General features: G+C 37.7%; 1 protein-coding gene across 4 annotated transcripts in view; it reads right to left on the reverse strand.

The window, feature by feature from the left end:
- Positions 1 to 13,508, reverse strand: part of LOC129243089 (homeobox protein slou) — a 67,687-nt gene that overhangs the window by 52,793 nt on the left and 1,386 nt on the right. For all 4 annotated transcript variants that reach the window (XM_054880204.1, XM_054880203.1, XM_054880202.1 and 1 more), the window contains one exon: positions 405 to 5,101. In XM_054880204.1, the coding sequence (XP_054736179.1) occupies positions 405 to 1,823 (1,419 nt within the window). In that variant the 5' untranslated portion in view covers positions 1,824 to 5,101. The remainder of the gene's footprint in view (positions 1 to 404; positions 5,102 to 13,508) is intronic.

The following is a 13,508-nucleotide window of genomic DNA, read 5'->3' on the forward strand; positions in this document are numbered from 1 at the left end:
ATATAAGAGTTGCCACACAGGACGATTCTTTTACAATTGAAATAGCCCATAATATAAGTTTTGCCAGTTAGCCTGAACTTCATGAGTGTGCTGAGTCTCTGTAACTTAGAGGAAGCTTCAGCGGCATAAATGGGTATAATTTATGCGTACCATTGCAGGAGGGCAATGCTAAGCCTCTGTGTGTACTATTAAAACGTTTCTCATAAAAAACCATCTACTGTGTGGAGGTGGGATGAAACTCCCTCCATTTGTAGGACAATATCAAGAGACACAGCAAATAGGACCCAAAAAAGGTGTAAGCGCCAATTACATGTATGCTATTATATTTTTTATTGCTAAATATGTAGTAAGCAGATAAACAATTAGCCGAAATTTAATCATAAGCATGTAAAATAAGTGCTCACCTGACAAAACTTGATAAAGTTTTCGACGACTATTGATTTGTCTGCCAGCGTCATTTGCCCGGTAAAACGTACTCCCAGTTGCTTTAAATTCTCCTTTTTCTTCGCTGGCAATTTATTCATGTGCTGAAAGATACCTTCCTCTACTTTGTGCGATGGATGCACATCGAAGTTGTCTTTGATGGTAAAGGCAGCCAGGGGCTTGGGTGCACTAGCCGCAGAACCTGACTGCAGCATTGTAAAGTCAGAACTGCCTGTAGCAGCGCCTTCAGAAGAAGTATTCGAGTTGGAGGCATTTAGGTGCGAGTTGGGGAAGGGCAAATTCGATACCTCTAGAGAAGACTCATTCGAGTTGGAGCTATTAGTGGCCGTAATATGGTGCATATCGAAGATGGTGTGCTTTGAATCATGATCGAATACATCCAATGTAGTGGCATCGAGACTATTGGAAGCGCGCGACACGGAGGACAACAAAGCGGCTGCTTTACGTGAAGAGCGTGATTTGTGTGTCGTACTGCTATCCAAGTCGATCAAACTGGACGCCGATGATTGTGATTGACCAGCTTGCACTGTTGCATGGCTACCGGCGTCACTTTGACCTTCGCTGTTGTAATCGTTAGAGTGACGCAGGTACTTTAGGAATTCAAAGGAACCATCAAAGTGTTGTGCTGCTCCTGGGCTAGCGGCGATAGGCGTACCTGGCTGATTATTGCTATGCAACTGCGGTAGTGTGTGTGGTGTGCCGGGTGACGCGGTGACCATTGGATTTGCAGTTACGGCACTAGACCAACGTTGTGGAGTAGTGGGATAGCTTTGCGTCGCAGGTGTCGACAGCCCGTGTGGAAGGTGTGGTGTAGCGAGGTGATTCTGATGAAAGGCATTGGTAGCGAGGCTGCCGGTTGGGTGAGGCGCATGACCGCCATAAGGATGTTGAGCATGTGGATGCGAATGTGGCACATGAGAAGGATGCGTGTGATGTGTTACATGCAAATGGGAGCCATGTTGCAGCTGTTGGATGCCTGGCTGTGCCAAATTAGGAGCGGTCGCAGGCGTTATCGCTGACGCATTTGACGCTTCAGATGAATTTTGGGCACAATTACCGACGGCAGTCGTTTGGCTCGCACCGTTAAATAGTTCTCCGCCACTTTGCACCCCCGTCGTGTTGGCGCCAGCACTTACGTTATTGTTGTTGACGCTGTTACTAACACCATTGTAATACTGTTGTTGCTGTGACGCTGACGCCTGCTGAGCTGATGGTGGTGGCAGCGGTGGCGTGCTTGAACCCGCACTCGAGCCAAATACTTGAAAATCCTCGAAGGACGAAAACTTGAGTTCGCCATTGCTTAAATACTTCGCAAACTCGGATGAATCGTTGAGGGAATTAAGGAAGAAAGAACTAAAATTATTGGATATGCAAGACATCTTTTCTTATTTCAAACGAAGACACTTTACGTGTGCGTCGATACTACACGGATTTGCTCTCCTGCTCGCTTTGCAACCCTTCGCGCGTTGCTAGTCTCGTGAGTTGATGTGACGTGTTTGCACGCTGTGTGGTACTCAGTTGTTTAGTTAGTTTACAGTTGGCTTAGTATTGTATTGTTGACGTTGTGGGGGACACGAGTGTTTGGGGAATTGAACGTTTATGCGCTTTCGCGGCGGAAGAAGGAAGGTTGTGTGTTAACGTGTTAATAATACTGTTAATAATTCCACCGACCTTGACGATTTCAACAACTAAGCGTGGTAGTTGTTTCTATTTTAGTTATTGAAATTTTAAAGCTTCTTTTCATTGTAGGAAATCAATATTTCACTATTCTTCTTGTATTTGCTTTATGTAAATTTGTTTGCTTTATTTCTTTAAATTACTTAATTTCTAATTACATTATTCGATTATGAGTGTGTTTTTGTTCTTATTTTATTTTTTGTTTGACTGGTTAAATTGGTTTACAAAAATGGCACATAATTTCTGGATCTTCCTTTTTTAGGAAGCTCGTAGACTTTTTTTTTTAATTATAGACCCTTAAGGGTTTCATACGATTTTAGACTTGCCTTACACAGATCGTTTCTCTCACTCTCGTCATATATTGTCTTATTGCTTGGTAATTAATTAACTTATATTGTAACAACACTTTGCATGTTTTATGCGTATACGCAACACGTACATACATACACATGTACATACAAACACTAATACAAACACAAATACCCCATACGTCGCATTATTTCGATTTTACTTTTTGAATTAACTACACATGTATGCTTGTATATCTGATTGTGTTTTTGTTTCCTTTGCCCCGCCTTGGTCGCCTTGGTCTAGCGTTTGGTTTGAGTACACGCTTTGCTTATTCAATATTCAATTGCACTTTCTTGTGCAGATATTTCTATCCACTACTGCTGCTCTATCTATTTTCGCTCAATTTTCTTTGCTTTTCTCTGTGACTGGGTTCGGTTCGGTTTGGTTTTCTTTTAAATATTAAAAATTATGAATTTTCTTTCGACACTCTTCTCTTTACGAAAATTGCTTTGCCTCGACATTCCGACGCGCGTCAGTTGTGCATGTATGTGGCTATGCCTAGCTGCTATCGCTATTTCCACTAGACTGATGCGTCTGTTGGTCGTCCGACCGCGGCCAGGCGTGCAAGTAGCAGACAAATAGGTAAGCAGTCAGGCAGGCGAGCAGCGTGTTTTAGGCGGATTTTCACTTTAATTTTCTTAGTTTTCTTTCCGTTTGCTTGGCACTTTAGTTATTGTTTGCCTTACAACTTTGTGCTGCGTTAATGTTTCCTTTTTAATTTCTTTAAAATTTCTGTGGTGGTTGTCGTATTTTATTACATTCCTTTTTACTAGCTGTGTACAGATAACTTTTTATATTCTCGCTTTTGTAAATATTCATGCACATGTATCTATGTTATCTAGCTTTTCTTCTAATTTTGTATAGGCTGCGAGCTAGCCAAACCTGCCTATGCTTTGCATTTCTATCTCTAGATTGTCATTTAATATTTTAGCGCTCAGTGTCACAGCTGCAACTTATGTATATACATATGCATACTCCTACCGCTCCAGATAGTGGAATTGAAATTCTTCGGAAGAGTTTTATTTCCTTCAATTTCAGTAAAAATCGTCTATCAGTATTGCTACAATAGCATGTAGTTTATACTGCTGAGGTCCGTGTCACATGTATGTATGTACATAATGGATGTTGTTCGCTTTTCTTACGTTTCCCAAATAGTTACTTTCCTGCACGTTTTTATTACTTTAGCCGTTTACCTGCTAGCCACTGTCGACCTGCTATACTGCACATCTAGTATGGGTACAAGTTTTCTCTAATAATTTTGCAGTGCTTTTTTTTTCTTGTTAACCACTGAACACTGAATCAATCGAAATCGAAACGAAAAATTATTTCAAGTCACTTTTGAACTAACGTCGTCACGCACCGAACCACACCGATCTCAAACTAAATGTGAATTTGTCTGGATTTACTAAAGGAAGCAGTTAGCAATTGGCAGGCAGCGACAGTTTTGAGGATTTTGATTTCTCATTTCACACTCACTTGCTCACTCATATACGAGTTTTCTTCTACCTCCAGATCTACTCCTCTTTTTTACCGTCGGCTTCCTCTTCCTTCGTCGTGATTGCGCGTAACAGGCAGGCAGGCAAACAAGCAGTCAGGGCAGCAGGCAAGTTAACGATAGCAACACTCGCTTACGAAGTAAGACGTTTGTCTGTCCTCCTGTGTGTCTATCGGTGCTCACAATTTGATATTTGGGTAGGCGAGTCCACACACTGTATCGAATAGAAAATACACGCAAAATTCGTAGATTTTACAAGATGTTTTGTTGCGTTTTTACAGCACCATGTCGTATAGGTTGCTTATTCTGTTATCCGTACATAGCTAGGTATGTACAGATATTGTATGACTTTTACAAAATTCTGTAGTATGAGTGATTCGCAGAGTAAAGGAAAACGTGCTACGATTATGACGGAGGCAGCGATGTCGACTTTGTGCCAGGCCACCACATACTCACAGATCTCGCCGGCCGCAAAGGGGTGTTGCTCAAATAAATTTATTTTAAAATTTTAACCCTTAAACGTCGTATACCGTCATACCGGCCGTCACTGTGCTGAACAAAGACTGACACTGGGTAACGTAACGCCAATTTCAAACGCTTCGAGTATGGCATAGACAGCAAAATGTGTCCCAGCAATGTTAGCAGCTCATCGTGCTCTCACAGTAATGCTCATCGCTGTGGTGGTAGTAGTCGGTATGATTATTGCCCTCATTATTGTTTTTGGGCATGGGGCTATGTGAGAACATGTATGGTAGGTTGTTCATGGGGGGCATCAGTGCTTTGGTGGCTATCGCCTTTTTATGCTATTTGGCTCTCTGCCTTTGTCGCCGCTCTGTTGTGACTTGTTTCTGCATTTATTTCATATATTCGAATGGAGCTCAAAACAATGCCGCTCTTATTTTTCGTCCACTCTCTGTCAACATTATTAAAACATTAAGCTGCCTCTGGCGCTCGCGTTCATTCACTGTTTTGTTATGGCTTTCGTAAGGTATATGGTATATCGTTATTATTGTGATGGGTGTACGTTTTAAGTATTTTGAATAGGAATGTCCGCGGCGGTAAAGCAGAATGATTTGCCTTTTCTAAGCAGATAACAGGAAGAGAGTTGCCATTTCACCTTGTAGTATCCGAGCGCTGCAATAATACCAAGAAAAGGGCAATTTTACTTTTCAATAATTTATTTGTACGTATGTACATATATAAACTGTTTGCTAACGTGCTATTTATATTCACATTTGGGTAAGAGAATAAGATTAAAGTATATTTTATATAAGTGGGAATAAATGATATTATAAGGGGTGTTCTTTCGACTTTTTCTTTTGCCAAGTTAGAACTCATCATATAAGCTATATTCATCATGTGAATTGATTGTACACTATAAAGCAGATGCGGCTCATGTTAGAAGGACGGGTGTTCGAGTGGGTGGTCGAGGTAGCCATATAAACTATATTGTCTGTAGGCACTACATACCATACACTTTGCAAACTAAAGTATTGGTCATTTTATTGCGTGTTTAGTACTTTATTTGAAAAAGGACATAACCTTTAAAATAGTAATGCCCAAAATTTCGTATGGCCGAGCGAGTCTCATACATTGAAAAAATTATATTTCTGTGTAAATGCGTGTGATTTCATGCACATTTTTCATTCAAATCAGAGTAACCCAGTAAGAGCTTAGGATGTTTCAACATCCCTTTAAAAACTATTAGATTTATTACCTGCTCGATCTAAACAATATCTGTAGTAATGTTGTAATACAAAAGTACGACAATTACAAGTACGACAGTCATGATAGCAGTTACGACTGCTGGGTGTATCTGTTCAAATATTGTTTTTATAATTCACTTGAAACTTTTGGTGAGTAGTATACACTATACTTATGTATATATATATTCCTATGCTCGCCTATACTCGCCTGTGTAAAATAATTTCTTATGAGTGAGCATAGGCGTGCAATAATTTGGAAAATTAATGCCTACGACTTTTACAAAAACAAAACGACCAAGCGGGTATACGCTTTGGGCATTAGTGCTCTAAAAAGACCTTTAGAATATGTGCATTTATTGTTTTTCAGCAATGGCGAACGCAGTACCATCTGATAATGTTTTTTCTGGAAAAGTGTTTCTAAAAATCTTTATGTTGTCACACGGGGCGAATGGTGGCACCGTTTTGCTGAAAACACAGATTCTCCAATTTTAACTCACTCGGTACCAGTATTAAGAACTCATTAAACATAGTTTTCTACCACTCGGCAATGAAGGTTATTTAGTTTTCATTGCCGTCTTCAAAAAACCATGGTTCGGTCTATTTTAATAGATAAAATGGGTCTCATGGAGAACACGAGGAATGTCGACTGTTCTAAACTAAGTATTTGATTTGTTTGTATGTTCAGAGAGATTGAACATAAAAACAATTTTTCATGTTCTGTTAGTTTTTTAAATCTGACGCACAATAAATTTCGAAACTATCATCTGTCAAAAGCAAAAATCCATTAACCGCCAAATGAAGAAGTTTTAGTATCTCCAAATAGAGTGATACTTTTTGGGCCCGTGTAATATAGTAAATAATCTTATTTTAATTTATTATAAAAAATGTTTATTATTTATTTATTACAACACTAGTAAAGGATCTTATTTTATTAACAAAAAATATTTGTTAGTTTATTATTTGTTAGTTACAACAATAGTAAAGGACTGATTGATTAAAGAAGACTGAACAATGATGTTATCAATTCAAAGACTTTTATTAAAAGAAAATGTCATTCTTAGCATTTTCGTTATGACTGGGAACTAATTATTTTGGTAAACAATTCTAGTGAATTCTGATGAATTGTTTACTACTTTTACAAAATCATTGTTAACAACGGAAACGTAAAAAAATTGAACTTGCAAAGAAAATGGCAATGCTGTTCCACTGAATTGTTTACCAATTAAAATAAATTTAATAAGAATTATAAAAGTGCAACTTAATGAATTTTTGCGTGTGAACCAAAAAAAAAAAAAAATATGTTGGCGCGTGTACGAAAAATTAGGGAGGCGTTTATTTATTTATAAGAAAAAAATAGGGTTGTACTATATTATATTGGTTGGTGTTATTATAGAGATTAGGTGTCACTATAACATAATATCTCTTTAAATGCCATTAAAACTATATCGCTTTTGAAAGGTGGTTTTTCGAAGTTATCTACGAGAGTAAATAAAAGAAATTTGAATAGCGCATCTTGTGTAGCTTGCTGAAAAGCAAAACATATGCAATATAAACATAACAATATTTACATATGCATGTACACGAATTTTTTAGTGGGTTGGTACCAAGATTGATTAAACACCAAATTTGGACATCCGAAGCAAAATTGTTTTAGGGAATTTGACAGCACAATTATGTTTGCTCAAAATCGGTAAGTCTAATCAAAATCGGTAAGTATTTTTCCAAACTATAACCATTTTTTACACTTGAAAAGCGATGTTAGGAGCTTTAGACATTAGTGTGGTATAATCATGATAGATTGGTGCAAACGTCGTTCAAAGGTGTTTAGATGTACTTTAATTTGTCGTGTATGAGAGATTCAGTTGTATGCCGACTCCGAATATGACTATGAGAAATTAGCCCAATATTCTCAGATAAGCAGATTAGCAAATATTCTTGTCATTGCCTGTCGAGAAGCGACCGATTTATCCTATTTAATTTCTGCACTGAAGATGCAAGACCCATGAATAAGGGCCGCACGGCCTATTTACTCTGGTTGCCATCGGACTAAGCGTATTGTACCCTAATTCCCAGAAGGTCATGCCAGGTACCAAAATATATTATATCCGGATAGTAATTCTATTGCTCAGAATTGTCCTGGCTCTTGAAGATAAAGATACGGCTAAGCATTGTTTTCGCGACTTCAATAAAAGTGGTAGTAGCAGTGCAAAAGCAAGACTTACTTGGATCCAGGCACATTCATTAAAGGTGGTGGCACTAGACCAAAAAAAATATATTAAAGAATAAACTCGCTTTATTTCATTCTGTGCTGATAGCCACATGGACATAACGAAAGAAAAAAAAGCTGATTTACCCATATCACCTTTAATAGATTCGCCTTGACTTGTATTTTATTTTTGAAATTTGATGCTTTGAATGCCCAAATCAGATAATTACTTTACACGAACTCCACGAATTTCAATCAGAATATAAAGAAAAGAGATCACTTTGGCATTCAATAAAATAAAAATAAAAATCTTTTACAATTTTTTTTAATATACCACGTTTCTATATATGGATTAAAAAGTAGAAAATAATTTAATTACAATCCTAGACTTATGGAATTAGTCTTGATTTTAAAATTTTAATAATAGTCATTGTGCACAATTTAGTGATATTTGAAATGAAAAACGTGGGGCGTATGTAATAGGCTTGACTTGATATGAAAAGTGATTTATACCCTAACCCAATAGTTTAAAATCGAAATCACATTGGTAGTTGCACAGTAGACCGTTTAGGTCTAAGGCTGTGCGCGAGTTCATCTAGCTTCGAAGTTCCATGTTAGCTTTGAAGCAAAATACCATCCACCACGCAATTCTATCTTGGCTGTTTTATGTTCGAAATAAATTTGATTTTCTGGCCAGCAAAATTTTTGTAGCTATTTTAACCCGATTGCCAAGGGAAAGTTGCATTCAGATTATAACAGTATTAAGGTGTTATATAAAGCTTACGGATTATAGTCAACTTACGGTGTTATATAAAGCTTACGGATTTAACCTTCGGTACATACACTGTTGGGGTGCGAGTCACCCCACAAGATTTTTGATGGGTTTTGGTTTGTGTATTTCTAACATCTGGAAATGTACCGTTAGCTGTATTTTGGTAATGCCGATTTACTCTTCGAAATTAATGCGGTAAGTTCTCAGTAGTTGGTGCGCACCGAATTTATGCAGATCTAAAAAGAGTATTGGGTGAAATTTACCAAAGTGTGAAATTCGCGTACTTGTTTTTGCATATACTGCCAGCGTCAAAGGAAAGTGTACACCACATATTTGTAAGTTTTGACTATTTATTTATTTTGTTTTTAATTTAATTTTATAGAAAAATATAGTTCATACTACTACAAAAACCATACAATACAGCTAGCTAAATATCTGATAATACTAACTAGTTTCTTATGAATTCACTAACTAATTTTTATTAATTTGTTATTAGTACTGTTTTTTAGTTTATAAAGTTTTTTGAAGTCCAAGATAGTTTTCCGATATATTTTTTTTAGAACGCAAAGCGTATTTCTGATAAACATTTCTTATAATATTATCTTTGAATAAATAAAATTAAATAATCCATTTTAAATGTATTTTACTTAAATACTTACAAAGAAAAGTGTAAACTAAAACTTTAGTTCTGTTTGTGGAAAATGTTTATGAATTGGGATGAAACTTACCCCAGAGTGTCGCTTGCGTTAAAAAATCAGGTGTGCCTACCGAAGGTTAAAAGTGTTTTTAAGGTATTAAATGCTATAAATGATAGCAACAGAGTAAGTTGACTTAAAACTTTATCAACACAGATACAAATATACATCCATAAACATGACATTGTACACTTGTTGTAGGTGTCGATTTTTACGAGTATATACTTATTATTCTACTTACAATTGAGCTATTTTTTTTACTTTCTTTGTTTAGGCAAGCTGCAAAATATTCTTGATAAATAGTTGCAGACGATCAGATGGACGCCACATAATTCAGAACCGGACGGCCAATTGCCTTAAATGCCGCTAGCAACATTTCTTTGTTTTTGCCCTAAATAATACCGGTGATTTGAGAGCCTTGTTGTGGTTTTGGACTTTAGAGAAAATTGAGGTTTATGCGCCAAGAAGGAGTACAAACTATAAATGTTAATGTGCAGTAGCATGAGATTATTGGTAGTCGGTACTCTTGATCTCTTCCGTTCAGGTGTTGAATACGGTCGTCGAGAATTTAGTAGGCGAAAGTTGGAGATTTTTGCATGAAGAATCAAACTAGTCTGGATATATACGGTGATTTTTTAGCTATTATCTTTTTAAACAGTTGTTTTAAACAGCTGACGTTTGGTCTATAATTTAACCATGAATCGTTTACAAACGAACAACGCTTGCAAATCATTGAATTTTATTATAAAAATGCGTGTTCTGTTAAGAAAGTTTATTGCGCGCTTCTTCCATTGTATGGTCAGTTTAATCGACCCACTGAAGCGGCTATTTGAGCTATTCTGATTAAATTTAGAATCAAATTTATATTATTGGACATCAAACCACCAACACGCTTATGTAGAGTGCGAACTGAAGAAAATATCGCAGCTGTATCGGCCAGTGTTAATGATGACCATCAATTATCGATTCGTCGCCGTTCGCAGCAATTGGGCCTCTGTTACTCAACAACGTGGAAAATTTTGCGAAAGGATTTAGATGTGAAACCTTTCAAAATAGAGCTGGTGCAAGAACTGAAACCGAACGACCTACCGCAACGCAGAATGTTTGGTGAATGGGCTCTTGGAAAGTTGGTCAAAGATCCACTTTTTTATCAAAAAATTGTGTTCAGCGACGAAGCTCATTTTTGGATCAATGGGTACGTAAATAAGCAGAATCACCGATTATGGAGTGAAGATCAGCCAGAAGAAATGCAAGAGCTACCAATGAATCCAGAAAAGGTCACAGTTTGGTGCGGTTTATGAGCTGGAGGTATCATTGGACCGTACTTCTTCAAAGATGCTGCGAATCGTAACGTAACTGTGAATGGTGAGCGCTACCGTGAAATGATATCCAACGGTTTTTTGCTCAAAATGCGAGAGCTTGACTTGCATGACGTATGATTTCAGCAAGACGGTGCCACATGCCACACAGCACGCGTAACAATGGACTTGTTGAGAGGCGAGTTTGGTGAACATTTTATTTCACCGGGACCTGTCAATTGCCCACCCAGCTATGTTAAAGCTCATGTCTATTCAGACAAGCCTGCTTCAATTAACGCATTGGAAGACAACATGAAAGCATTTATATGTGAGATACCGGCCGAAACATTGGAAAGAGTATGCCAAAATTGGACTAAGCGGATGGACCAATTGAAGCGCAGTCGCGGTCAACATTTGCGTGAAATAATCTTCAAACATTAAATTATGTGGACTGTACTATCGATTTAAATAAAAATGGCATGCATTTTTCTGAATTTTACGTATGTTTTTTTGAAAAACTTTCATATAGCTCTTAAAGAATCACCCTTTATATTGGTTCACTTTTGAACACAAGCCATTGATGTCATTGCCGGACGCCAATATTGAACAGTCGTCAGCGTAAGAGATGTGGTAGTTCAGAAAGCTTCGAGATATAGGAGCTGAAAAGCAAAGAAGAAGACACACCACCCTGTGGCACCTCTTGCTTCATCTTCTTTTGTTTCGACTTTTCGGCTCGTGCATATGGCGTTAACCACTGTAGGGGTGTTGTTCTTTTTACGGAAGCCATGCTGATATGAATCTGGTCGGGAGTAGGCAACTCCCGTTGGACCCATATTTTTTTAAACCAGCATGTTAATACCATCGGGATCAATGCCTTTAGAGCTTTTGCTCTCCTGATGGCCACTTGTACCTCATCGCTGGAGAAAGCAAGGGATGAACTCTGTTGTTTGCTAGGTTGTGTAACCGTCTGGTAACACGACATTTCAATCTATCAACTGAAGGATGCAATATGAATTGTCAGCTATAAAGCGCTCGCATCGCTTCAGGTTCGACGAAATACACATGTAAAACCACCAAATATGATTGCCAAGCTATCAATGCGCTGCGTCGGACTTGACAGGGACCTTATGGTTGACTAAAGGTAAAGTTACAGGCCTTTAAGAGCCCTATCCCTTTAGTCCGCTTTTGCTGATTTACCAGGTTCGACTTGGTTTATTGCGCTGAATGTTGAATCGCCTATTTACTACGATCAACGTTGTCCCCTGTGATCGATTAGTAGGTTTAGGACCCAAGGATTGTGATGCACGTTGAAGCTACCAACTACCAATCGGTTTTCACCTGTGATAAGCGCACCAACGTCGGGGCAATATCCGGCCGATCAGCGGATGACATTAGATATTATGATATTATGATGGCGAAGATATTGCCCCGGCGGTCGATAAGAGCGTTTCGATTAATTGAGTTAATCTGGAAGGCAGTTAGCAAACACTTTTGTTTTGCTTTTAGGGGAAAAGGCTTTAACTATATCCATGTATTATTCAATTTACAGTCTAACTTTTGAAGATTTTTCGGGGCCACTGGCGACTCATTTGCTTTTTAATTCTCTTGAATCACTCTGCAGATACATTTCTGATCGAACTTTGAATGTTTTTGAACACAATAGATGTCGAAAACTTGTATATTCCAAGAAGAAACCTTCGAATTTAGACACCAGCAGAAGATTTTGTATAATTCTGATTAGAATTCAACTTTTTTCGGTAATAAAACCGGTAATTTAATATTTTTGCATACCAGGCTCGATAATAAATTCTTTGAAATGCAAACAAATTTTCTTTTTAATAGCAATCACATTTTGGCTTTGCTTTTTACAATTTCTATAATAAAACACAAACATTTTATATTCTGAAAGTAACTTCTGCTCAAATATGAACGAGACGTTATCAATAAAACGGTCCGCGGATGACATATGGCAAAAATAAATTTTTTGTTTTTTGGTAGGACTGTTATAAGCTTACATGGCAAATTTCAGCGTGATATGTCACATACAACACAAATCGCAAGGGTGTTAATAAATTGTTTTTAAAGGCAAAGAGTACAGCACAGTAGGACGTTTGAGCCCACACTAACGGGGTTAAGGCTCTTAATGCTTACTTTCGATTGATTTAAATATTCTTTTTTTTATAAATTGATATAACAAATATTTTGCGATCATAATTAACCGTTATTAATTTTATCTGATAACAGTTGCAATTTTTTATTAGGCGCCTGTATGTATGTACAATTTTGTGTATGTATATACATATATACAGGGTGGCGCACGAATCGTGCTACAAAAACAAAACGTAATAACTTTTTTCTGTGTGAGTAATCGGCTTTTTTTTTATTTTGCAGATTAGTATTTAGATTTACAAAAAATGGAGGCTTGGGATACCGAAAAGAGGATTTGGATAGTGCAGCGGTACCATGCTTTGCAGTCCATCATTTCCGTCCAAAGGGAATTTAGGCGGGAGTTTGGCGGCACTCCCCCGAGCAGATGGACCATTATGAGGCTGGTGAACATGTTTGCTGAATCTGGAAGCATCGCACGCAGACCGTACCATCAAGATCCCCATGTTCGGGACGCAGCCACAATCGCGGCTGTAGCATCGTCAATTCAGGCAAATCCAAGAGTTTCGACTCGTATCTTGTCGGCGCAAATTGGAGTTAGCAGACGGTCATTGCAGCGGATAGTTCATGATGACTTAAACTTGTTTCCGTACAAAGTTCAAATCACAAGCAAATTAAACCCTCTGGATTTGCCTATTCGCCTGGAATTTTGCCAAAAAATTATTGAAATGGCCGAAGAAGACAACAACTTCATAAAT

Source organism: Anastrepha obliqua, chromosome 3 (genome assembly GCF_027943255.1).
Source record: "Anastrepha obliqua isolate idAnaObli1 chromosome 3, idAnaObli1_1.0, whole genome shotgun sequence".
Taxonomy (NCBI): domain Eukaryota; kingdom Metazoa; phylum Arthropoda; class Insecta; order Diptera; family Tephritidae; genus Anastrepha; species Anastrepha obliqua.